Source organism: Dromaius novaehollandiae, chromosome W (genome assembly GCF_036370855.1).
Source record: "Dromaius novaehollandiae isolate bDroNov1 chromosome W, bDroNov1.hap1, whole genome shotgun sequence".
In the NCBI taxonomy this organism is placed as follows: Eukaryota; Metazoa; Chordata; class Aves; order Casuariiformes; family Dromaiidae; genus Dromaius; species Dromaius novaehollandiae.
The window spans coordinates 49,157,226-49,183,659 of NC_088130.1; the positions used below are offsets into that span (position 1 = coordinate 49,157,226).

Genomic DNA, 26,434 nt, shown 5'->3' on the forward strand with positions numbered 1-26,434 from the left:
GGAGTTTTCACTGAGGAATAGGATTTTTATACATATTTCTTCAATCATGTTCTCTGGCATGTTATTTTTCCTAGGAAAATGGGTGACAAATTGATGAAAAGAACTATTGCTTATTAAACCTGATCTGTTAGTGCTTGTTTTATGAATTAAACAAAACAAACCCTTGAAGCAGTCCAGAAGGTTGGTAGGTGGGGTCTTTTGAAGGTGTCAGGGTGCAGGTTTTCCTAGGGTATAACGGGATACACTTTTGCTGTAGCTGTCTTGTTTCTGTTACTGAGAAGCTGGTGTCTTGACCATGTCCTTCTGAAATGTTCCCAAGTGACTGATACTTTAAAATAATGATGAAATTGTAAATAATTTCCTCAGTGTGGAGTTCAGTATGTTTTGAGATTTGCTAAGAATTCCCAGCAACTAACAGTCCCTCCTCTTCCACCTTGAAAAGTTTCCATTATAGGTCATTAACGTTCTAGCTTTTATCTGGACATCAGATCAGTATACCAGATACAGGCTTCTGACTTAGCATCAGATTCAAATTTCCCATGTGATAATTTGACAAATACTTTCTGCAAAGTGTGCAAGATCTGTTTTGTCCTCTCATAGTGATATTCGCTCACATTTGTGAAGAGCTGTGTTTGTTTCTAACACTCTATTGCTTATCTTCATACTAATCTTCCCAAATATTGTTCTGTTTGATAACTTAAAATTGTTTCCAAGAATTTCAGGCTTCTTGATGTTTATCTTGTATTCAGTTTCATCACTGTTTGTCCTTCCTTCTAAATAGAGGTATTATGGCCTCTACTGACAAAGCTTTGGAAACTGTTTTTAAAAAACAATGGGTTTGTGAAAAGAGAGGCTGATTTCTCTCTAACCTGATATAAACAGGGAATTGTACAACGGTGCTTATGTGTGGTGTTGCTTTTTGGAGCACATTTTTGTACTGTTGTATAGGTTGTTTTTTTCCTTTTTCTCCGCTTTAACTTTTTTTTTCTTTTTGAATATCCACTGTGCAGGCCAGAAAGTATGTATATTTGGATTGTAGGAACACTTCAAATTATTTTCAGAAATACAAATAGCTAAATTTCAAAGAGAGCTTGCAGTCACAGCTGAAGTGGTTGTGAAATACAAAGCTGGAAGGCTAGTGTGAGCTACTAAAATCACAAAATAAATTTTATTTTTAACTTGAATGATTCTTAATGGAAAATTGACTTTTGGTTACAAAAATTTCTCATTAAGTGTCTGGCTTTCATGACTTTTTTTTCCCCTGGTACTCAATATTTTCATGTTTGTATTTCAGAAATACTTTCCTGTCTGTATATACCACTTCTGGGATCATTTTTACCTATAATTTCTTGTGTTCATTAAAATAAAATTACTCTTGGCAGGATCATCTAATTGCATAGTTGATCCACAGGAGAAAGGAACATTTCCTTGCTCACTTTTTGAAATGTTTCTGCCTCAGTCTTGAGTTTGCCGCAAAGCAGGGAGTTACTTGGCTCTAAATTTCCTTTCCCCTGTCAGTGTGGTTTTGAGATGGAACCTGGATTTCTGGAACTTTCACTTAGCTCCTGAGTCCCAAAACTTACTATCTGAAACTGGGATTCCCTTCCTGGAAATCTCTGTTGGGGAGAAAACTACAGCTTATCCTCTAGATCTGTGCGAAGTTCATCATAATACCTAGAAAAGAGGCATAAAGCAGGAGGAACAGTTACCACTAAATTCTCTGAGCATATTTTAATGAAAAAAACAAAAGAACAAAAAAAGCCACTAAAACTTCTTGCATGTATGTAGATCAGTTAGGCTTTATTGCTGTTTTGGAAATGATTAGATAAGCCTTTACTGAGAAGGGAAACTGCTGAGACTCTTCAGAACTGGTGTCAACACAATTCAGGTTAAATACTTCTAAGGGCTAATCAAAGCCTGTAGGTTTTGAAGTATGTCTGCCCCCCCCCCCCAAAAAAAACAAAAAACAAAAAAAACCTAAGCTGCTAGGACCCCCACACTGGCTTCTTAAACATGTGATGCACAAATACTACCATATTTTGTTCTTCTGCAGGTGGTTTAGGAACGTTTCATGCTTTGTTGAACTGTATTGTACATGTCGTCATGTATACTTATTATGGAATCTGTTCTTTGGGACCAGCCTATCATAAATATTTGTGGTGGAAAAAATACATGACAACTATACAGCTTGTGAGTAATTTTCTGTTTGACTTGAACATCTCTCAGAAAGCTGATTGTGACTAATGCAGAGTTTATGCAGTAAATTTCTACTTTGTTTTAAGTAGTTTCATACAAAATCCACTCAAATCCGCTGATTTCAGCATTTGCAATAATTCCTGAGATTTACACACAAGAAGTTTTCAGTTATGCAGTACTTGGTGAATAAATTTACAAAACTCACTGCCTGTGTAAAAATGATTAGAATGTTAGCCTTCACCAAGAAAACATACAAATAACTTATTAATGCACAGAATATACATGTAAACAGTAATCAGTAAAGGAAAAAAAGAGTGTCACCTGAAGTATTTCTTAAGAATTTCTTGTCCATTCTTTCACAGAAACTGTTTGATTTTAAAGAATTTACCTCTCCTTGATTCAGAGCCTGAAAAAATGCTCTTGCAATAATTACATTAGCTGTTCTATCAGCAGCAAATCACTTTGAAATGGTTACTGCTCTGGCTACTTTTTCATGCCCTGCGTTTTTTATGGTTGAATTCTCTAAACTCTGGTTCTGACTAAACTATTAGTTTGGCCTGACCAAAGAGACTTCTGCTGGTGGAGGAGGGAAATGAGCAGGGAGAGGTAACCATGGCTAGTAACTGCTTAAACCAGGTCTGGTGTTAATGGAAGAGTTCATGTAACTAAGGATGATTTAGCCTGAACAATTATAACCTATTTAAGTCTTTTTGTCCTGGTGGTGCAACCTGTGGATTATTAACTTTCCTTTTATGTGGAACTTTTTTCTTTAAAATTCTTTGTTAAATTGTTTCTTGGGACCTGCAGGCCTTTGTGTAATATGAGAGTGTGTAAGGTAGGGAGGGGGGGAATTTATGTTCACCAGTTCTTCTGGCTATATTTTCTAAAGGAGTTTCCCATTTGTCACTAGTCAGACATGCCTGTTTTTTTGTTTCTTTTCTGATCCGGGAAGTGCAGACTTCCTTTCTCCTAGTAAGGCTTTCTCCATGCTGCTTGTAATTCACTTTCAGTTTATCCCAGGACTTCCCTTTCTTTATTCTGTGAAAAAGTATTTCAGTGGAGTAACATCTTGGGGGCACGCTAAAGGTCCATCTCTATAGCGGACAAAGCCTCCCCAACTTTGTGTTCTTTCTGTATGTGAGGTATGCTGAATCTTTGTTGAACTTGTATAGTTTGTCTTTTATTTAAGAAATACTTATTTTTTCATATCTATCTTTTCTAGGTCCAGTTTATTATGGTTACAGGCCACATAGGACAAATCTACATTATGGATGATTGTCAGTACCAGTATCCAATTTTCATGTTTATTATTTGGCTATATGGCTTTATGTTTTTAGTCTTGTTTCTCCACTTCTGGTACCATGCTTACACAAAGGGGCAAAGACTACCAAAGATGACAAAAGAAAAGATCAGCAAAGATCAGTGAAACAAACTCTTGTCTATAAAAATGTGTATATCTCCAAGTGGAAACTTGTACTACTTGACAATCAAGATATTTAGGTGCACACACTACATCGTGTATATTTTGTATGTTTTTTTTCCAAAACAGAACTGGTATTTTTACCATAAGTTATTTGGGTTTCAGAATTTGGGGGGGTGGGGTGGGTGGAACAACGTGGATCTCAGATTAAAAAAAAAGTTGTGCTTTTCTTTTTTCCCAATACCTTGTTCATCTTTGTCTTGCTAGAAATGACTGGATAGATGATCTCTATCTAGAAGATGCATGCAAATAAGGGTATTCATTGGGAAAATTAAAATGTGTATGACAAGTACATAGTACTTTGAACACTGAGAACATTACTGCACCTTGTTATAAGTTGTTGAGAATGTCAGCTGCATTTTATTAAAAGAATGAAACTTCAATAAATACAGTTTATAGAATCTAAAGCTTATCATTAATATTGTTAATACATATAAACATTGTTATATGTGTTTACCAACTATATTACATTAAAGAATGGGATATATCTTAATCTGTCAAAGTATGGTGTTTAATTTGAAGATGATAGATTTTTCTGGATATACCCTGTTTTACTAAAATATCTTAAGTCATTTCATGTAGGAAATTTATACTCATTTAAGCATTATCCTAAGTGCAGGAAACATCTACTAATTTAAACATTATCTGAACTGTGTTATTGTGTAATGATCAAAAAACCTACTGGTTTGTTCAACCAAGTATCGAAATATTGTTATATTATTCAACATATCTACAGATATATTTTGATCTTAGTAGGCCAGACTGTTGAATCTTGTAATTCAGTAGCCAAAATCTTAGTCTTCCAATAACATTTTTTAAAAAAGAAACAGAGTTTGATTGAAGCCTAAATGTCAGCTAGTATGATTGTACTGTACTCTGTTTCCTCCCATTTCCCTTACCTATTGAAATACATTCCTAGAAAGTTTTTTTTTATTGTTTGTTTTTGTAACAACTCAAGGTTAAAGTTTCTCCATTCTCCAATAGCACTTTGTTTCTGCTTTCTGGTACTAGGTAAAAAGATGCATGCCATTCCCTGAACTATTGAGAGAGATGGTCATACGGCATGACTGCAGTCCATATATAATCAACCAACATGTTGTTTTCCATTGCTAGGCAGGTCGTTATGGTCACACATGTACAGAAATTAAAGGACCTAGCTATATGTATGCAAGTTGCATTTATACTGTATGAGTTTATTAAGGAATTACTGTATGCAACAGCCATGTAAATGAGAAGTTAACGAAGTTTAAGTGAATGTGTTGTATTTAAATGTACTGTTTTCTATTACGATCACTACTAACAGAAAAGAAGCTTTATTTTGTACTTGATTGGATGTGTGGGATTTTCAAATACCTTAAACTTTAGGGGATTTTTGAATTGCCTTCCTGTTGTACAATTCCAAGCAAGTAAATTTTGTTACCTGGATACTTTTATGGGAATACTGACATTTGTTGTGTTCTGTTAATGCTAAAAGACTTTGAACTTTATCTTGGACGTGAGTTGCAAATGATTTCTTACAAAATTACATATGAGTCTCCTTTATAAAACAAATAAAAAGTAATTTATATTTTATCTTTCTACTTCTTAATTGCTGCAGCTATCAACAATCATGGCAGATTGAAAGTTAGATCCCCAAAAGCACTTTGCTTGAGATGTATATTGCAACCCTTTAATTTTTAGCTGCTTGATCCTAGAATCCTCTGTGCTGAGTTTAAGCTCCCTGGCAGTGTGCAGAATCCAAAACAGCCAGGATGCTGACTAGGGGCCACACCAACTTTCTGTGGGAATTGTAATCACTGACCATAAGTCTTGAATCCAGCCAGCCTCCAGCTCATGTCTGTGTGCCCTTAGGTTCCAGGGTGCCTAAGGATAGGCACCTACCACTGTTTAGTCAAACAGATGGACAGAACTTGCCTCTCTTTTATTTTTAAAGCTTGAGTACTCCCCATTTTTAATATAAGAGTTTACCAAATAAAAACTGATGAAGGAAGAAAAGGGAACAATTTGGTTCACAGCTTTCTTGAGCCTGAGGGCCCAAACATATGTATGGGAAACAGAGGCCTCCTAGGAAAAGGCTTGTTGCTAATTAACAATTAACAATTGTTAATCTGTGGTGTGAGCTGGATGATGCTATTCTCTACCTCTTCTGTAGGGTGGGTGGGCATTACTCTGTACTCTTGCAGATAATTAGTAAGATGGTGGGGGAAGTCCTGGTTCTGGTCTCTCATTTCACAATACTTCCCCTGCAAGTAATACAAAATGCATAAATATGCAGGTATCAGGACCAGCTGGAAGCTTTCTAAAAAGTAAGAGGTACTGTGTCTCCATCTACATTTTGAAAGAAAAGCATCCTGCAGCTGAGTGTGAGAAGCCAGACACACTGTTGGTCTGAGACCTAGATCAGTACCTGATTCTTCAAACTCAGCTGGGCTTAAGTGAGAGCTGGGAGTATACGTGCTCAAAAGCGAGCAGCTCTGGGCATGTGCAGGTGCTGGACTGTAGCGAGCCAGGAAGAACTTCCAAATCTAGCAGGTGCACAATCACCAAGTGCCTCCAGAGCCAGTTTGCTTGAAATTAAGAAGTAATAAGCTGTAGAAGAAAGTGGAGATGCTGATCATTCAGCAGATTGTCAGCAAGGGCCACTCCAGGTTTCTGTTACGTAATTTCTCACTTGCATAGTGGTTTAGTTTTCTGTATGTTATGAAGCCAACTGTCAGTCATTTTTGCTCTCTGAAGTTTTACTTAACCAAGAAATAGGAATACAAATAAAGGCAACATAGATTTATAAGTTTATATCCTCTGCAAGATAAATAGTTAATATACAACAAGCGTTTTATATTAAAAACTGTCATGCTGTCATGTTCCTTTGGCCGTAAAACAGAAACCTTGGTTTTATTAATGATTTTCCCAAAATGTTTGGCTTTATTCCTGTAACAACTACTATAACATAGTTTGCTTTTCTGTTTGATATACTGACAAGTTTGGCATTTGGAGAAAAAAAAATGTGTTATTTCAGGGTGCTGTATGGGTATATCTTGAGAGGTTGCATATAGCCCAAGTATTCTAGTGACATCAATACAAAATGTTATTGAACCCATCATGGTACACACAATATTAATGCCTGTGAGAATCATGCAGTCTTGATCTTGACAGTCACTTATTTTCCTGCTTGAAAATTGTGCATCCTACATGCTTAAATGTATCATAATTTTCAGTTATGACAGGGGAGTGCAATATAAAACAAAACTATTATAGCAAACATTTACTGATAATGAGAGGAAGTGGAGTTAAAATGCTGCATCTCTTAGATGTAGCTGAGGAGAAATGCTAATGTTGCCAGCTACTTCTTTATAATAGTCCTGAAAACAGACATTTTTTCTTTCTGTGTGAATTAGTGTGAAAAGGACACAGTCTCTTTATCAAAGTGGTAATTAACCGGACAGAACCTATATTGATGTCTTGCATGTTTTTCAAACGTAAACCTGGCCCCCCTTCCTGAACCGTTTACGGTTCAGGCACATGCTCAAGGAAGTATGAAGAAGAACAAGTAGCTAATGTTCGTTTTAAAAATTAGGTAATGTATCTTTCAGGAAGCTAAAATGTCCCGCTGAAGCAGGTATTCGGCTAGATTGCCCACGAACTTAATTTCCCACTCTATCCAGCATTTTACATAAGGTAACATCCCAGGAGCCCATCAGTGCTTTTTGGGCCTTGTGCAAGGTCTGTTACCTGTTTTTCCCGGGGGACTGTAACAAAAGAAGGCGCTCCCGCCTGCCCTGCAGGAGTCAAGTTACACTCCACTCTTTCTGCCTCTTCCCGCCCCGGTGGTTCCGCCTCCCGCCCGCCATTTCCCGCTGCGGTTCAGCCGGGCCCAGCGGCCCTGCTCAGCCGAGGGGCCCGGCGGGACGCGGCCCCACGCCCCCGCCGCTCCTCCTGGCCGCGGGGCGAGGCCCGCACCAAAGACCGCGCTCCCGAAGCACAGGGCTCGTCGGCAGCGGCGGGCGGCTCCGCGTCCCCCGGGCCCAGCGCGGCCGTTGCCGGGCCCCGAGCAGCCGTTACCGACCACCCGCAGGGCTCCCCGCCCCTGGAGCTGGGGGCGCTAAAGGCGTCGGACGCCGGGAGGCGGGGCAGCTCCGCGCGAGCGGGGAGGCGGGGCAGCGAGCCCCTCCGCCATTCACGGGCAGGGGCGGGCTTGTCACGTGCAGCCCCGCTACCCAATAGGGAGAGGCAGTGTCTTGCGGGCCGGGATTCAAACGGTCGGCGGGCGCGGCGCGTGCGGCGGCCGGTCTCCGTGGAGACGGTGGGACCCGGCCGCGTCCATGGAGCTGAGGCTTGTCGGCCCTGGGCCCTACCGCGCCACGCGGCTGGTGAGAGCATCCCGGGGCGGCGGTCGTCCCGTCCTGTCCCCCCCCCGCGTCCTGCGCAGCCCCCTTCGCGGGGACCCCGGGTAGCGGCCCTTTGTCTTGAGGCAGGCCTGGCCGCGGCCTGCGGCGGGGCGCGCCGGGCCTGGCCCTGAGCCATTCCCCGGCCGTGGGGGCCCGGGGCTGCGCTCGCCTTCCCGCGGCCGGGGACCGGCGTTTCCCAGGGCCAGCGCGTGTGGGGTGGGGGCACCCCGTGCGCCGCGCGTGGCCGACCGGGGGCAGGGCCCCGGGCCCGGCAGCGCTGGGCCTGGGCCCACCTTTTTGTCAGGTGAAACCCCAGGGGGAGTTAAACCGTTAGCTGCGGCTGTGGAGCCGTGGGTAGCATGGGAGCCTGGATATTACAGTTTGCAAAATCCTGTCTTTGTGCTTAAATCCTAGGTGATTAAATCTTAGTTTTAGATTTCAATGCTCTTGTACAAAAGGTGATCAAAATGCATGCAGCTGTGCATTTAGATCTGACTGCATTCTGATCTTACCTCACAGGACTAAAATGTTTCTAGCAGAAGAGCTCCCATGACAGTTTGCTTTGCTCTTTTTCTGTAGTGGAATGAGATAATCGAGCTCTTTCGTTCTGGGATGCCTTTGCGGAAGCATCGGTGCCGCTTCAAAAGCTATGAGCGTTGTTTCAAAGCCTCGGAGGCAGTGGACTGGTTACATGAACTACTCGGCTGTAATCAAAACTTTGGCCCAGAAGTAACTCGCAATCAAACAGTTAAGCTGCTTAAAAAATTCCTGAAAAATCATGTTATTGAAGACATTAAAGGAAGATGGGGCAAAGAGGACTTTCAAGATGATGGTCACTTATATAGGTAAACCTATTTACAGTGACTTCATAAAATCTTGGTTTTATGAAAACAGGGAGTAGTAATACTTGAGTATTGCTTTTATAAATATTTCTACAAAATGCCTTTGAAAAGGTGACACTGTCTCTTTTTCTGCCTGTCTGTTAAAGACTGTCTTTTTCTTTAGTAATGCGCAAATGTTGTGATTTAATGTTTGGCTTTTGGAAGGCACTTTACTTGATTTCATCTTATGAATACTAACAAAAGCCTTTTCAACTTTTATCAGTTAATAAGTTCTGTTTGCTGTTAATAGATGTCAAACTTGTCAATTATTAGTTAAAAGAACACATGTTGAGGAGATATTGATGGAAGTGAGAATGGTGTTGAGTATCCAGCTGCAGTTTTTCTTCTTCCTCCGCTCACCCAGGAACTTTGGATGCTCTTTTCCATTTTTTCTGAGAGAAGGGTTTTCTGAATTTAAGTGATAAAAGAGAAAGTTAAGAGAAGAAAGAGAAAGTTAAGTTTTATTAGCTCACCCTCAAGAAAGTTTGTTTACTTACTTCTGTTTAGCCTCTTAACTGGTGGCTTGTTAACAGGGGAAACAGTTTTATTTGCAACAAAAGCCCAGTCTTATTGGACATCCTTCCGTAAGTGTCTAAAGAAAAATCCACTGCATTTAAAGCTGTCGTAGATCTTATACACACATTAAGAAGTTGGATGGCCTTAAAGCTGGAAACTAAAGATCCTGTTTGCTGGCCTTACACTAGAAATATTGAAGACAAGGAGAGCTGTAGAGGAGCTTCTTTCTTGACTTCAAGTTGGAGAAGACTAAATGTAAAGGATAGTTTGGAGTGGGCCTTTTGCTTATTTGAACAGAGCTGGAAAAACAATTGCCTTGGCAAACATGCCATAGACTTCGCGCTCCGAAGACTAGTAGAGGAGCATTAAGTATGCTGAGAGTGGTGGAAGACACAGCAATTGGCATCTCTGTGTACTGTGATTGGTGTTTCTAGGGATTATGGTCATTATGTGGAATAGAAAAATGACATTTTTTTTAAGGATAATTCCGGGTGTGTGTTTGGACAGCAAAGCAGAGAAAGGAGTGGGATTTTGAAGAAACACAGGAGAGAAAGAGAGTAAGGCAAAGGCCCTGGGAGGGCACCGGGTGTTGATTGTACAAAACAACTTCTTTTGAAAAGGAGTGGAGTACTTGCATTAAAACAACTTGTGATATGGAAGCAATAGGATAAATGCCTAATATTTGATATCCTCTAGTGTTTTGCGTTGGTAATGGGTAACTGACACTGCGTTAGTGCTGCAATTCTAAGTATACCTGTTAAATTTTTCCCTTAGAATCTTTGGAATTGAACTTTTCTTTGTGCTGGAAAGCTTTCACATGTGTCACCACACATGCCTTTCTTTTTTGACCTCTGATACTTGCTCTCAGGTCTCTGCATCTTTTGTGAAGGTGCACTTCGTTATCCTTCTGATATGCTCTAGTCTCTTCACTGTAGAATACTTATCAAAGTATTCCCTTATAGATTTTGTTCTCCAGGTGAGGACTGTTTGTAAGCTGACCACTCAGACTGAAATTACCCTCAATTTGAAAGAAGCTGAAGTGAGGCAATGTGAAGGAAAAAAAAAAAGTTGTTGGAAAACATCAAAAGAAAACAGTATTTAAAAATTTTTCCATAAAACAGATGAAATAGAAGAAATACATATTTTTTCTACTTATGCCAGTATTGTAGTACTTCTGTTTTTGAGATTTTTGTCTTTCTGCATGTCCTACAGAGAAGACTTTTCCTTATCTGCTGCAGTGTTCTGTGTAGTCTGTCTTACGTTTAGCAACTTTTGAGTGTTGTTCCTATTTGTTTTCACAACCCTGAATAAATTAGGAGAAATAAATTGGGGGAAGAAAGTTTAGACGCTCCCTCCTGTGAAATGGTGGGCCACTATGCTGTTTTGGGGATGTTAATACAGCTTTGGCAGACCTGGTGGCTCTTTTGATCTTGGCTCAATATACATTGCTGCTTCTACTGATGACTTGCATTTCCATATGAAGTGTTTTATCCTGTCAGTCTGTATTTTTATCAGACAAATACATCTGATATAAGCAGAATATTCACATCCTCATATTGGCCATTACTAGCTCTTGATTTAAAATTGATAAGGTGGTAATTGGCCCTTTTAGATGTTAAGGAATCCTGTAACCACCGACTCATTGTTTTCATGGACCCTCACTTCTTCCTTCCTCATATACCCAAATCTTTGAAGGGTAGAAAAGCGATGCATGTTATCAAGTGATATTAAAATGATTAGGTGTTGATATGGTGTACGGTGATCATGCATGTCACTGGTTTGGTAGAGCCCACTCCTGCACTGTCTATTCTTCTTAGGGCAGCACTATCTATATTTTTTTCCACTGGAGCCACAGGCATTAAGGTGGCTAGAGGCTATACTTTGTCCTCTCTCTTCCTGGACGTGGATTAGTTTTGTCAAGACTGAATAGTTTTTGGTAACCAGGGATATTATGCTTTTTCTCTTCTGTTTTTTTTGGTTTTTTTTTTTGTTTTTCTCTTGTTTTTCTCATTGTCAATGTGACACATTCAAATGATTTTGCTGATTTCTATTACGTATTATCAGCCATTACCCCTTCATGAGCTGAAGGTTATAGGAAGCTCTGAGAGTTGGCTGGGTGAAATATCGCTTTATGCTTGCCACTTTCTTACAGTCTTTCCCTAATCATCTGCTGTTTAGACAGACCTTTTGCTGTCTTAATGTTCTTTTTCCACCTCCAATTCAAAGGATAATTGAGTTACTGATGGAACAGCTTGATATTTTTATTAAAATTGCATACTACTTATACATTTTGGAGCTATCTTTTTCCAATAGGCTTGAAGTATAAATAAAGTGTAGACTAATATTTTTGATGTGTGACTTTAATCGGTAACACACACTGGTCTCCTGTTTATGCAACCTAACTCCCATTTTCCAGTCTTCCTTTATTCAATGTCCCGGCAGCTCCCTCTGGTGGACTTTCCTAATTTTACTCTGTAAATACAGGTCTCGCACCATGTTGGTATAGGTACAAGTGCAAGTACCTTTTAATTCCATTGACAATGCTTACTCTGGAAACCTTGAGATGAGTAATATCTTTTATAAATTACTATCTCATTTTAATGTAATTGCAACTGTATAATACATTGCACAGCTGTGTTATTAGAAACAGGGTGGTTAGATCTTTCAATAACCTTTGATGTAAACGTAATTGTCTGCTCTTATTCACTCCATAGAGCATACAAAGCATTCATGAACATTGCCAAATGTTGATTTGGTTTGTCAGGCAAACCTTAAATAAGAAGGTGAGAACCAGTGAGGCTTCTAGAAATAGCAAAGGCCGTCTCTGTGTCCTGGCTTACTGGCTCAATGTAGTCTACAACAATAAATGGGATGTTACAGTTTTGGAAGCTTTTAGGTTTTACAGGTCTTGGAATCTGAACATTTGCATTAAAAGCAAAAGGAGAGCACTGCATATTTGCTGCTAAACCTTTGGGAAACCCGCTGTGGTGCTTGCTTTACTGATGGTACCTATGTTAGTTGATGATACTGTTCTCCAGTCTTCACATCAGCCACAAACAGCTATCTTCCCTTGTGTAAACTCCTAAAATGAGTGTTTTTGCCTGGAAACAGTTAATTTTAACATGGCAGCTTTGGAATGTCCCCCAGTTACTACCTTCAGGTAACATTATTTTGCTAATGAATTTGATTACCATAAAACTAGAAATTTCTAGCTGTTCACCCAAATGCCTTGCTCCTTCTGGATCTTGGCATAATGCTGCCTGAAAAAAGTGGAATGCACCTACTTTTTTTTTCTGTTTGTGAGAACTCATTTCTTTACTGGTTGGTAAGGGAGGAAGTCTTCTGAGGATCAGAAGGTAAGATCTGTGAGGAGAGGTGTTTTCAAACTGTGGTGCAAGCCTGTCAAAGCAGAATATTGGTCAGGGTGGTGTAGCTGTGGTGGTGGTAAATTTAAACTGCTGTAGCCTTCAATAGTGAGAGCTGGGTGGGGAGGAACCAAGGTGTTTCAAAGTGATTTAATTCTGATCAGATTGTAGATGTGGCTGAATTTAATGTGATCTGGAGTTTGTTTTGCAATATCTGCAGAGGCTAGTCTATGGCATCCTTTTTCATTTCCACCAACAAATGACTTCTAGGGTGAATGAAATTTTGCACAGCTGGTTGGAAAACAATTGCTGAAAAGAACTCTGGAATGTGATCTTGGTCTGGAAAGCGTGCAAACAGAAGAAATGGTGATGTGGATAACATTTTTCTGTGACATGCATGCTTGCAAATTAAATCCAAGTGTTAGTCATGTGATCTACTATGTTGCATTGCTTTGGAAGGTGCATGTTAGACGTGTACCTGAGATGGGAAAATCTACTTACAGCTTTTTCAGCAGAACCAGCATCTTCTCATGAGGGCTTGAGTCAGTTGTCTAAGTGTGGGCAGCTGGTGTCTTTTGAGATGCAATGGGGTATTAGACATCCATATGAGGCTCTCAGCTATGTCATAGGATGTACAAGGGACCTGCAGTATTCTGGAGGAGCAGCTGGAGGCCAAACAGGATGGCTTAGGACATTTGGTGTGTCACTCAACACCTGTCCCAGGCAACTAAGTCACACTGTGGAAGTCTGAGGCATTTGTCATATGTATGCATGTGAAGGCCTAGTACACAGCTTTGGATAATTACGTAATTCAGAGTTCACAAGCTGTAAAAAAAAAAAATGTTCTTTAATTGTAGGTTTCCTCCTTCCTCTCCACTGAAGCCATATCCAAAGAAACCTTCATGTACAAAGGAAGTAATTAAATTTCCAGATTGGAATGAACCTAAGGCTGGCACTTCCCAAGAACACATCCTGGTGAAATCAGTCACAGTGGTAAGTTTTGTTTTCGTTTCCCCAAACATATGCATATTTGGAAAGCAAAATAGGTAATAACATTTGTTCAATTTATTTTTATCTTAGTTGCATCACAAAATATTTGGCAATGAGGTTAAATGCAAAGTACTTCCATTATTTTAAAATTATGGAAAGTGAAGTTGTTCTTAATTGCTTGCTGGGGATGTTGATTTTGAGTGTTCTTTCTGCTACAGATTGTAGTATCCTTAGTATACTAAGTTCAGTGTGGTTGTATCTGACATTCAGTTTGTATACCAGTTTGTTGTAATTCCAATAATGCATTTGTTATATTACAAGAAAAAATAGTTATTTTAGTATTGCTTACTGTGTAACTCTTTTACTGGGACTTTTCATGTAGTAGAACATATACAATATTACTCCCTTTCTAGCTACTATGAAGTTGTTAGGGCTTCCATTCCCTTTGTCACCATAACTGTCTTGTGGCTAATGAAAGGTGGTGCTGGATTCCTTGTTTCCCTTTGTGAGCTTAGAGGATGCTCCTGCTCAATCTTTACCTTGATTGATCTAACCTTTCCAAGCTGTTAAACTGTTGCCTTCATTGGTAAAACAGAATCACATCACTTCTAACAACCTTAACATCTTAAAAGCCTAGACTGTGCCCATTACATGTGTTCTGAACCCTTCCTCCAGGATATCTTTTGCGTGTGAGTATACTTATGCTTTTTGTGAACTGGAGGGACTTCTTGTAATTTTTTCTTTTTTATTAATGCTGTTCAGTGCAGCACATTAGCCTTGGATTTCTTGGTTATCAATAGTCCGTCTGGAAAAGTAGCTCCTACTATTTGGCTGGACATCTAGAAGTCCTGAATAAATAGCTGTTCCATATTTGGAATTTAATTCCTTATGTGCAGATCTAATATGCCTTTCACGTACAGCAGGTTTCTGTCTTGATGTAGTACACCTGTTTCACAGCATACATCTGTTTTTATGTAGGATTTCCCAAGAAAACAGGAAATTTTAGGATCTGAGTGTCTGAAACTCAAACCTCTGTGTTCCAGGATATGACCTATTCCTTTGAATGGCATTAACCTCTGGTCCTTTTTTGAAGAAAAGTGGAGTATCCGAAGTGCCTGCATGTGGTTCCATATAAATATATGCTGATCTAAGTCTGTAGATTTGATTTCAGTCTTCTCTTCAGCTAGACATTTCTGCTGCCATTTTCCCTGTAACAGTACCTAAATGTGTGGGCCACATGGTGAGGTAGTTCAGTGAGCTAGGCTAGCTGAAAAGAATTTTTTCCCTTCGGTCAAACCAGCACCTTGAATCAGCTCGTTGAAACTGTGTGGGCTGGAGCCAGTGAAAGGGAGAGAGTGGAAATGCGTGGTCCAGGACAAGGAGGAGAAAAGGGCTCAGCCATTTTGGATCTGAACTGATCGTAAAGCCGTGGAGCAGTGAAGGAATTGAGAAGAGGGTTTCTTCCTCTAGAGAAGAGAAAAGCATGACCCTTCCTACATCGGTAGTAGGTAGATGACTTACAGGGGAGGAAGAAAAGATGGTGCCGAACGGAAGTTCAGAGAATATGATGTTTCTTAGGCACTGCTGCAGTCTTAAGATGTTACAGCCTTTAGTTGTCTGCTCTGAATTTTGTCCAAGCATCCTCCCCGATAGGGGTCAACAAAGGATTGCATATATGTCTGCCTCAGGTGCTACAGGGTATTGTCTGGCATTGTAACTCAAAATAGCTTTCTTTAGCAGTTTAGGCTAATACAATGGACTTGTGAATTGGAGTAACTGAGCCACAGGAATATGCTTCTTTCTGCTGGTTCTTTTACAAAGGTGTAGCTTCCAGTGGAAGGGTGAAGTGGACAGGTAGCTGAAAGTGGCAGTGTCTTAAAATGCTGCAGTAATTGATATCTTGATATATCGTCATGATGTATGAAAATACTCATATATTTTGTGCTAAGGACCGGTTATCTCACATCATAAGCATTTCAGAGGGCATTACCTGTATCAAACTTGTTCTAGTCTGGTGCCATGGAGTGACTGCCAACTACTGGTTGGAGTGATCAAGTGCATTCCTGGACTGCATTTTGTGGTTTGGTTTTGGTCACAGGGAATCTTGTTAATGTGCTCTGAGGATTGGTCTGTGGTGCAAACCAAAACACAGTTGCTGAAGATGATCAGGAGCTTTGCTTAGAAAAGTATACTGCTGACATAATGCATCCATTGACACGTTCATGACAACCTTCAGGCATTGAGCTGGGACTGGAAGATTAACCAGAAGACGGTAGTCTCACAGATTTGTTCTCTGTTGCTTTAGTTCATTCTGTTACAATGGTGGACTAGCTCTGATGAATTTCTTTAGCTGTAGCTATTGGCTTTTCCTTTCTTCCTGTGTAAAAACTCCTTGAGGAGTTTACTATTTAGTTATGGTCAGTGTATGCTGAATAAGAATGAATATCAGTCTTTTGTATCTTGGCTAATAATTCTTCAGTAATTTCTCCTGTAAGTGGTAGCTGAGAACAAGTGACTTGAGCTGGTTTTAATCATGGAGAGAATCTGAATACAGGACAGGATGGCATTGATTTCTGAATTTTAAGTGCTGTTCTGATGCATATTTTCTGACTTTGTCCAGGACTTCGGACAAAATATATGAGAGGCAAAGATGCTTCGTATTTATAAAACCTAAATGCTTGCAGCCTGGAGACTTTACCAGAACTAATGAATATTTAAAGTACTCGTAACAGAAAATATACTGTAGGTGTACTATACGATTTAATATTAAAAAAATTGCCAGCTAATGAGAATTGTTTTTTTGCATATCAGAACTCTGAAATGTGGTACAAGCGTCACAGTATAGCTATAGGAGAAGTACCAGCGTGCAAGCTTTTGTACCGCAGAGAGCTAACACAGGCAAATATAGAAGAGGTCTGGAAATCCATGACATTGTCACGGTGAGTGTACTTGTGAGTCATCCATTGTTAGACTAACACTGTATAGTGGGCGAGTCTTGTCTGTCTTCTCTGCTAATGCTCATTATTTCATCTGCTCATCCTTTCTCACTGCCATTACACCCGTATTAGCTAGGCTAACCATACTGCTTGCTGTCTGGCTATCAAATTCTGCAAATAAAGTTTGCAAAGAAACTTCGGTGAGTTTAACATCTTTGACTCTTTTCCTCTTATGCTATATCATTCCTTTTGTTCTGTGGGCTTTTTGTTTATTTACTTTTTTCCCCAATTCCTTTCTTGTGGTTGTGAAATTGAAGCACTCCTGTAGCAGTATAATGTTGTAGAACCCTTTAATGACATGTGCAATATTTAGTCTGAGGATATAAGAAATGGAACAGCTGATCATGAATGCAAAAGGCTTTGTAAGACTGAGATAGTCTTTACTATTTCTAGAAGGAATATCCTATACAAAATTAAAGGCATTCCTCTAGACCAGTAAAGCTTTTTCCTGTAAAAAATACAGATCAGCTGTTTCTACAACATGTCTGAAGCCTTACTACAGATTTTTATATTTAAAATGGTATGTTGTCTTCATGCAATAACCTTAGTCTTCTGCAGTATAGCATAGAAATTTTAATGATCAAAGGATGGATTTCAAACTGCTTTAGTCCTCCATATGCTAAAACAGTAAAATGGAAAGGATCTCTTTCAGAATCATATCTATACTGATACTATGTGTTTGTCTCTTTCAGACTAGATGATATATGAACCATATGTTTATATATTTTTACAGCTTACAAAAGATCTTGGGTTTGGATTCTTTGGATGAAGTGCTAGATACAAAGCTTGTGAATTCCAAGCATATTGTTCAAAATGTGTACAATGTCAATAAGCAAGGCATTGTCATTTTAGAAGATAAATCAAGTGAGTATTTTTAGTAGTTTTTATTTAACTTTTGTTTAATATATTGTAGTTTGCTAATATAGAAAGCATTAACTCTAATCTGTACTAACATGTGGCATCTTTGTACTTGTATAACCACATCTATACTAGAGTTTTTATGAAATATACTATTCTTGTCTTCTGAAGTCCCAGTAGCAGGAAGCAATATTCTTCCATGTTTTTACCCTCTTCAACATACTTTTGCTTTAGCAGGGTTGAAAGATGAAGGTGAAAGAACAGCAAGTCTTTACCTATGAAGATAGGGATCTTACTCATTTTAAGCTGGCTTTGTCAGCCCAACCCTTAACTGTACCTGAATTGGAGGGGGCTATGTGAGGTCAATATGTATCTCGAATTGAAAAAGCATCAAAATATATACTGAGAGAGGCTTAAATATTTCTCATTTTTGCATCTTCAGTCAACGTGTTTTAAGATTAATGCCAAGTTTAAAACTCCTTTGGTGCATCAGGGAGAAATTGAAGCATCGTTGATGCTGTGATATATTACTTTACCAATCTCATGGAAAACACATCTAAAGTGGTGAAATACCAGACTGGAATCTGGTTTGGTCTGTGAACGAAACCACATCCAGAGTCTGTATGTATTCATTTTGTGGATAATTGGAGCAGTTCAAGAATATTACCTACCTCCTTTCAGAGCTGACAGAACTGAATTTGAGAGTGCAACTTCAGTGCAAAGTAAACACCTTACTGTAAAGCACTATTGAAGATGTAGCTCGATCTAGTTTGGCTGACTTTTGCAAGGCAGGCTAAGGATTTCTTCTTTTGCTGGTCGAGTTGTAAGGGCAATAGGTGCAACTGATTGATGTTGAGTACTGGAGGTACTAAAGCATTGATCTAACTCTAGATTTGATGGAAGATATTTATATGTTAAGGGATAACTTGCCTTTTTAGTTACTCAACTTCCAACTAGAGAAACTTTCTAAAATACAAGAGTTTTCAACTTCAGTTTTATCTTACAGTTTAACACTTAAATTCTCAATTTTTTTCTTCCTTTCATTTCCCCCCTTCTCCCCTGTGCAGAGGAATTACCTCACTGGATATTATCAGCAATGAAATGTCTAGCAAATTGTAAGTATATTCAAAAAAAAAAAATTAATTGCTCCTTTACCACTTTATCAAATATCTCTTGTATTCAGAGTTGATATTTTTTTCTGATTGCAGACTTGAAAATGGAGTTGAGAAAGATCTACCACCATCTGTCCTCCTGCCAGTGCAGTCTATTTCACTGAAATATATAGAGCATTTAACAGTTCTATTCATATTTTTCCTGTTACATATGTTTTCACTAGATCTGTTGAAATAAGTGTAATGTAACTTTGAATAATGAGTCTAAACTTTTTTCTGCTTGAAGTTGCATTTCTATTCTAGAATAGAAAATAATGATCTTGCTGCTGGCTGCACATGTTTTCTTCTTTTCTTTTCTTTTCTTTTTTTTTTTTTTTTTTCTAGGGCCCAGCTGCTCAGATTTGAAGCAGCCCACATATTCAGGATTTGAAAGAGATGTCTTCAAAACTATAGCAGACTACTTTGGCCAGATGAAAGAACCTCTTCTCACATTTCATCTTTTTGATATTTTTGTCAGTGTGTTAGGTAAGTAGTCAGGGATGTAACCAAAAAGGTGTGCTTTTGAATTAACTTTCTTGAATTAATATACCATATCAAGAGTGTCAAATTTCTTTAGAACCTGTACCATCCATTCTGCATATGGACAGAACTGTTCATTATTTAAATTTAACATATCATTACTATTTCTATAGGCTGTAATGATTCTTTATATAGCAACTTTATTATGACTAGCTATTCCTCAGTGCCACTTCTAAACATATGCACCAGTATGCAAGCCAAATCTTCCCTTGAACTTAACAAAAGCTTTACTCTGAAAATGAAATTAATTACAATGCTTTACCATGCTTTTTTGGAATACTGTCTGTTTTGGCTGCCATGCTTACTACTGCACTTTTTTGTTCTTATTTTAATAACAAACAACTTTTTTACATTGTGTGGAGCAGACTGGCTTGGTGGATGAGGGGATGCTGTTTATCTTGACTTTAGTAAGGCTTTCAACAGTTTCCCGTAACATCCTCAGGCTGAAGTATGGGCTAGATAAGTGGACAGTGAGGTGAACTGGAGATCGAACTGCTGGGCTTGAAGGGTTGTGATCAGTGGCTTGAAGCCTAGCTGGAGGCCAGTCATTAGTGGAGTACCCCAAGGGTCAATACTGGGGCAATTGCTGTTTAACATCTTCATTAATGGCCTGGATCCTGGAACAGAGTACACCCTCTGCAAATTTGCAGATGATGCAAAAAGGGGAGGAGTGATTGATACACCAGGTTGTTTTCCTGTCATTCAGAGGGACCTCGACAGGCCAGAGAAATGGGCAGAGAGGGACCTCATGAAGATCAACAAAGGGAAATGCAGAGTCCTGTGCCTAGGGAGGAACAACCTCACACATCAATACAGGCTGGGGACGAACCAGCTTTGCAGAGAAGGGCCTGGGGGTCCTGGTGGATCACAAGCTGAACATAAGCCAGTGATGTGCCCTTGTGGTAAAGAGGGCTCACAGCATCCTGGGCTACATTAGGAAGAGTGCCAGCAGGTTGAGGGAGGTGATCCTTTCCCTCTGCGCAGCCCTGGTGAGGCCACATTTGGAATGATATGTCCAATTCTGGGATCCTCAATACAAGGAAGACGTGGATTTACTGGAGAGAGTCCAGTGAAGGGCCACGAATATGACTGGAGCCTCTTTCATATGAGGGGAGGCTGAGGGAGCTGGGAGGAGAGAAAGCTGAGGATGAAACCAACTTACTGTAGTTCTCTGGATGTTTACTAATATCCGTCTAGGTATATAGGTTACAATTATTAATATTCCCCAGTGTATCAGAAGGAAGTCTTGTAAGTACTTAAGGTGCATAGTGGGAAATGATTCTAGTCCTAGAATCATCTTCCTGGATTTTCTGGTGAGTCAAGTTTCTAGCAGGATATTAAATGAGCAGGGACAGTTCGAGAAATACATTTTAAAAGTTCTGGAAAAGCATAAATCTGAAATGTTGCTGAATTTCCTGATCTTCTACAAACCAGGTCTGCTGCAAAAACACAGCAAGGTCATAGAAGCTCTTCAGATTTCCTGTCTCCTGCTGCCTCCAGAAAATCGGAAAAAACTACAGCTGTTGGTGAAGATGATGGCAAGAATTAGCTTTAACAAGGACTTGCCACCTCTTTCTGAATCAGTGAGGACCAGAACCTTGGTATGTATAGTCTAAGGCAAAGAGTCTAGACAGGACTTTTGGAGTAGCAGATAAAAGGTTCTGATTGGAGAATGTATGCAAAATACAGTTTGCCTGTATGTTGAAGAGCTGATCTACTCCAACTGTGTGAAAAGCTACTTTGAATTTAGATAAATTAGGGTTTCTTGGTAAGATGTAAGCAAATAAAGAATTAGCTCAGAATCTGGAGGTTTCCCTGTCTTTGAAAGTAACATCTCAGCTGGTTTTCCACTACTGAGTGGAAAACATAAAATACAGCAGAAGGCGAGGTCTCTAGTGTTCTTTCTTGCTGCAGAAAGTGAGAAAAAGATGCAGAAAAATGCTGACTGTTTCAGTCATAATTAAAAAGATGTAGCTGAATATTCTGATTCTGATTTACTTGTTCTAAGCCATTAATAAAAATCCTGCCAGATTATTTTAGTACCTATTTCTGTACATCACTTAACTGCAAAACTTTTCTTCTCTGATGGTCACTTTAATCAGATTTTGACAAAGTCCTAGCTTATGTTAATTCTTTTTGTATAGCGCTATTTGTGGAGTTATCACTGATGCTTGCAACAGCATGTTATGACAAAGTCAAATTGGTATGTATTGCATTAGGCATAATTGATAGAGATTCCATCTGGCTACAAACATCTCTCTTTTGTTAACTGTCAAGGCTTCTGCAAGGAAAAGGGCAACAGAAAGCTAAGCAGTAGAGCCACTCTGTAGAAATGTTAGTTACACACATAAACCTAAATTTGTTCTATAGCGGTTAAGACTTTAATTAACTATGAATGGTATTTGATTAGAATAATTAAATTCCTGACTGCTAATGTTATAATTTAATTAACTATAAATGTATTTGATTAAAATTATGTTAAAATCTACATTTTATTTTTAGAAGTGATTCCTTTACAATCCATGTACTTCATACTAAGTTTTTTTGCAGCAGAGTAAAATATTTATGGCACATGGCAGAAAAGGAACACTTTGCTTGCCTTCTGTGCTAATGATGTTAATGACTTGTGCACAGACAAAAAACTCCTGTAACTAATGGTCTAGACTGAATGTTTGAGCCTGAAACTACATGAAGTGAGCTGGACCTGAACTTTAGTTAGTTTAGGATTTGAAAATCATGACATTAACTTTTTTTTCTGGTGCTTAACTTCTAATAAATTGCTTTGTAATTTTTAAATCTTTGAAATATGTGTCCTATTTAACTGGAAAAGCCATGTAAAATGGTTGTCTGGCCAAGTTTTGAGAATAAAATGGACCTAGCCATTCTACATCTGAAGTTAGGGTTAGACTGTAGGTATTTGCAGCAAGAGATGTCTTCAATCCACTTGAACAGTGTCATTGTACATAATACTGTTTTTTTTTATATTGATGTTTGGAAGTATGGTGAGTTTTGTACTCTGGAAATTTTTTTTTTCTGAAAGATCACATTTTTAATATAGTCTCACTTTTTCCCCTATTAATAGAGAAAAATTATACTTTTTTTTTCCCCCTCAGATGGTTCAGGCATTTTCTCGTTGCATTCTCTGCTCAAAGGATGAAATGGACTTGGATGAACTGCTTGCTGCTAAACTAGTATCTTTTCTCATGGACAATTATCAAGAAATCTTAAACATTCCTTCCTCCTTAAAAGCTTCTATAGAGGAACATGTTGTACATCTCCAAAGAGTCCAAGTAGGTGTCTAGCGAAAAATTCTTATGTCTCTGTGCTACTGTAACAAATTTATCCTTTCTGTTCCTGAAAGTTTGACAGATCTTAAAGACCTTATTTCTGCTAGTATATGCAGAGCTGATTAATTTTCACTGTTGTCTATCAATCATAAGTATGTATTTAAATCAAACTAAGCAGATCTTGGGTCGTTTAGAGACAGGAACATGTAAACATGTTTTCCTGTTGGTCAGTTCTGTATCTTCAGGGAATGGGGTCCTGATCTGGGAAATTAAATTTGTGGTAGTGAAGAAAAACTGTAAGGGGTATTCAGTGCTTCCATTAATGTTCTGTTTTTCTGCTAGAGCTATCCTTACTTGTTCAACTTTTTCATAACTTTTTTTCTATTTCCTTTTCCTTTTTTTCTCTTTTGTTCAAAGCTGCAGTCTTTTTAGTTCTTTCTTCCTTAATATGTACCGAAATGGTTAGTCATTTTTAGCTTCTTCCAAGAATGAGGCAGGCTTCCTTAGTGTCATGTTTTTTTGACTTTAATGCAAGAGATGGGAAGCAGAATCTCAGGTCTTCACTCCTTATCTTCTTTATTTAGGGACTTTAAGTGGTCAATTTGATTAAGCCACTTTTCCCAAATTTATTCTGGAAGACATAGCTCTTCTGTTTACTCTCTTCAGATAAAATATGCTGGAGCTGACACTGATGCAACTTTTCCTGCACCATCATTTTGTCACCAAATCAGTACAGATGAATTTGAATCACAGAGGGCAAATGGCTCTCAAGAACCACTGGAAGCTTTATTGGAAGAAATTGCAATGAATAAAGAAATATCTGTCAAAGACAAGAAGAAGAAACTCAAACAAGTAAATAAATTCTTCTACAGTCTTAATTTTAAAAAGTTCTATTGAGTCTTAAATGTCTAGTTTTCAAGAGAAATTGAGATTTAAAATAATAGATATTCTTGGATTTATAGCTTTTTAAATTTTTTTAGAATAGAGGTGCTGTGATGAATCAAACCATATTGGAAAATAAGTTTTCTATATAGAGTGATGTACAGTGCATTAGAAGAATATGTATTTTCCTGTTCTATAAGTGGAGGTGGCACTTTGCTTAAATGCTAAGTTTTGTAGTGAATTCTTCATTTAAATTGATGTATTTTTCTAGTTTCAGAAGTCTTACCCCGAAGTGTATAGAATACGATTTCCTACTCCTGAAGCTGAAGCAGTGCTATTTCCAGAAAAAAATAAGCAGAAACCACCAATACTGATGTGGGCCTTAAAAAAGCCATTTCAACCATTTCACAGAACCAGAAGCTTTCGGATGTAAATGGTTTGCAATTCATCAGCAAACTGAATCCAAGCATATTATCGATTGGATATTATGCAAAAGGAGCCTGACCAGCGAGTAATTACTCAAACTACTGGAGTAGTAGTTCTACTGCTGGCGCAGTAGAAAAGGCCAAAAGAAGAGGAGAGAATTGAGGAGGTAGAAATGTGAACCTTTATCAGTATTTTTTAAAATCATTATTTTTTTTAATGCCCGTTATTTTTGAAAAACCACGATGGTTAATCTACATGGGTGGTAAGACATATTTGCTGTATTCTAACCATGCCTTCATGATCTAAATGCATTTTTTTTTTTTGTAATGTACTGTTGGCATCTTGTAAACAGAAATTTTTCCCCTGAAAATAAGTCTGTTGTATAAATTGGACTATATTTGTTCACATTTAGCTTGAGGAATTAATATGCTGTACATACTTGAATATGTATGAAACACTGGATTTTGTTTGTGTATCGTAGCATTCTTGATATCTAAGGCTGATTTCAGCGAAGCGTAAAAACTAGTCCTTAATTTCCTGATTCATGTGATGCATTACAGTTTGAGTCAACTGTTGAAATTTCATTAACTTCTATAGTGCCAACCCAGGTTTTTAAAGCAATTTCCATACCTCTTAATAAATATTGCTGTTTAAAATTGGATGCTTGTCCAATAGAAGTTGCACATTTTATCAAAAAAATCTGAGCCGTGCATTTCCTCTGGAAAAGACAGGCAAATGTGGAAGTGACATTAAAGGATACATCCCTTTAATGGTTGCATTTCAGTGCATTATGAAATATACTGTATCTGTAACTTGACTATGTATAACTTGATTGGTCCTGACAGCACTTTTGAGCTAGTAAAGCATTAACATTTTCAGATATTTACTTAAAGTGGTGGTTTCATGTTAACAATCAGATTTTTAATAAGCAGCATTTCACACACATTGAATCCCCAGAGTAGAATCTGTGCAGGTGAGAAGGTAGCTGACATCTCACCAAACTGCTATCTGAAAATATAATAAGCATCATGGTGACTGATTGTCCTGTAATGTAATATTGAGAGCATTTTCACTTTACTAACCTCTTAACTGGTCAATAAGTTTTAAGATGTACATTGCAAGGTGGCTAGCTTAATAGATTGGAAAATTCCTCAAGCATTGTGCTTTTGATGAACAGTATATGCATGATTCCATGATGTGTTTTCACACATTGGTTATACTTGGATTTGATTTTAATAACCATTTCTTAAGCAAAAGTGATACATTTTTCTTTAGCAATATTAAAGAAATGTTAACTAATTTATATCTAAAGTAGTCTGAGACAACTTATTACTTTTTGTACGAGGTCTCCAAATGTGACATAACCTTTTAAATTTGCTATAGTCTTCTGTCTATGCTTATGTACAGTTGAAGTTAGACTATCACTAGACTACTCACATAAAAAAAATTTGATTACATGAAGTACAATAATGAGTTAGGCTAGTAGGAAAGATTGTCTTGTGTCAAAAAGTGGAAACTCAGCCTAAGGGAACTCTGACATCAGTCCTTAACTGCAAAGGAGAGATAGAAGCCAATCTCTTAAGCCATTAAAAATCGTTTCCTTGTTTACTGATGTGCCTTTTGGTGTTGCACTGGATCTTTTTTTCCCCATCGTTCCTTTTTTTTTTCTCCTCCTGTTATTCTTAGCTTTCTTTAGCCTGTTTTAAACAGTATTTTTTTTTGTTTAAAATGTAATTAAACTTAATTGAAATTTCAATTAAAGTTTACACATAAGTTTCCATGAGGAGAAAATGAAGATATCTTAAATGCTTCTATGGGTCAATTGCCTTTTCATTTCAAAGAATTCTTTCCTTGACTGTAGTAAAAATAAAGCAAGTCTATTCACAATTTCCATGCCTGCCAAACAATAACACAAAATTATCTAAAAGCTCAGAGGGTCTGTAGGGAACTAAAAGCTCAGAGGGTCTGTAGGGAACTATATACAAAATCATAATTTTGCAGACTGAATTATAACTGTTGCCCAATCTTGGAGACACAAGACTTCTCTTCCCCTATTACTAAGACATGTGACTATGGCCCCTACTTATAGTTCTTACCTGCCTTATGACTGGACCAACTGCACATACGCAAGAGGACTATGGTATGAACAAAAGTAAGCTTGCTTATTTTTTTAAGGGTGGAGGGTGTGAGAAGAAGGCTGCTAGAAGGTTAGTCTGTAGCCATAAGCTATAGTCAATAGAAACTTCAGTTTGGATATTAACTTCTCAACTATTAAATGTTAATTAACACTTAACTTCATTAAAGCCCTATATTGTCTTTATATTGCTAAGACCGAACAGCCTGAGGTCTGTTGGGTTTATTGCGCTTGCACTGTGTGGGGACCATAGGCCAAGTGTTCTTTTGCCCCTACCAGTGGCCATTTTCTGAAGAGGCCCACTGAATTAAGTGCTATGTGACACATCCTTTTATAATGCAGCAGAT

At 38.4% G+C, this 26,434-nt stretch overlaps 2 protein-coding genes across 5 annotated transcripts in view; both read left to right on the forward strand.

Moving 5' to 3' along the window:
* Window positions 1-5,248, forward strand: part of LOC112995784 (very long chain fatty acid elongase 7) — a 33,858-nt gene extending 28,610 nt beyond the window's left edge. For all 4 annotated transcript variants that reach the window (XM_064499822.1, XM_064499823.1, XM_026120979.2 and 1 more), the window contains exons 7-8: window positions 2,054-2,190; window positions 3,419-5,248. In XM_064499822.1, coding sequence (XP_064355892.1) covers window positions 2,054-2,190; window positions 3,419-3,622 — 341 coding nt within the window. In that variant the 3' untranslated portion in view covers window positions 3,623-5,248. The remainder of the gene's footprint in view (window positions 1-2,053; window positions 2,191-3,418) is intronic.
* Window positions 5,249-7,519: 2,271 nt separating this feature from the next.
* On the forward strand, window positions 7,520-25,256 carry LOC112995783 (DEP domain-containing protein 1B). The gene is made up of 11 exons (XM_026120978.2): window positions 7,520-8,043; window positions 8,641-8,906; window positions 13,681-13,816; window positions 16,625-16,752; window positions 17,543-17,673; window positions 18,735-18,782; window positions 19,164-19,304; window positions 20,793-20,959; window positions 22,472-22,648; window positions 23,312-23,497; window positions 23,799-25,256. Exons 1-11 carry the CDS (start codon window positions 7,996-7,998, stop codon window positions 23,958-23,960), a joined length of 1,590 nt encoding a protein of 529 aa, XP_025976763.1. The 5' UTR covers window positions 7,520-7,995; the 3' UTR covers window positions 23,961-25,256.
* The last annotated feature ends 1,178 nt before the right edge of the window (window positions 25,257-26,434 follow it).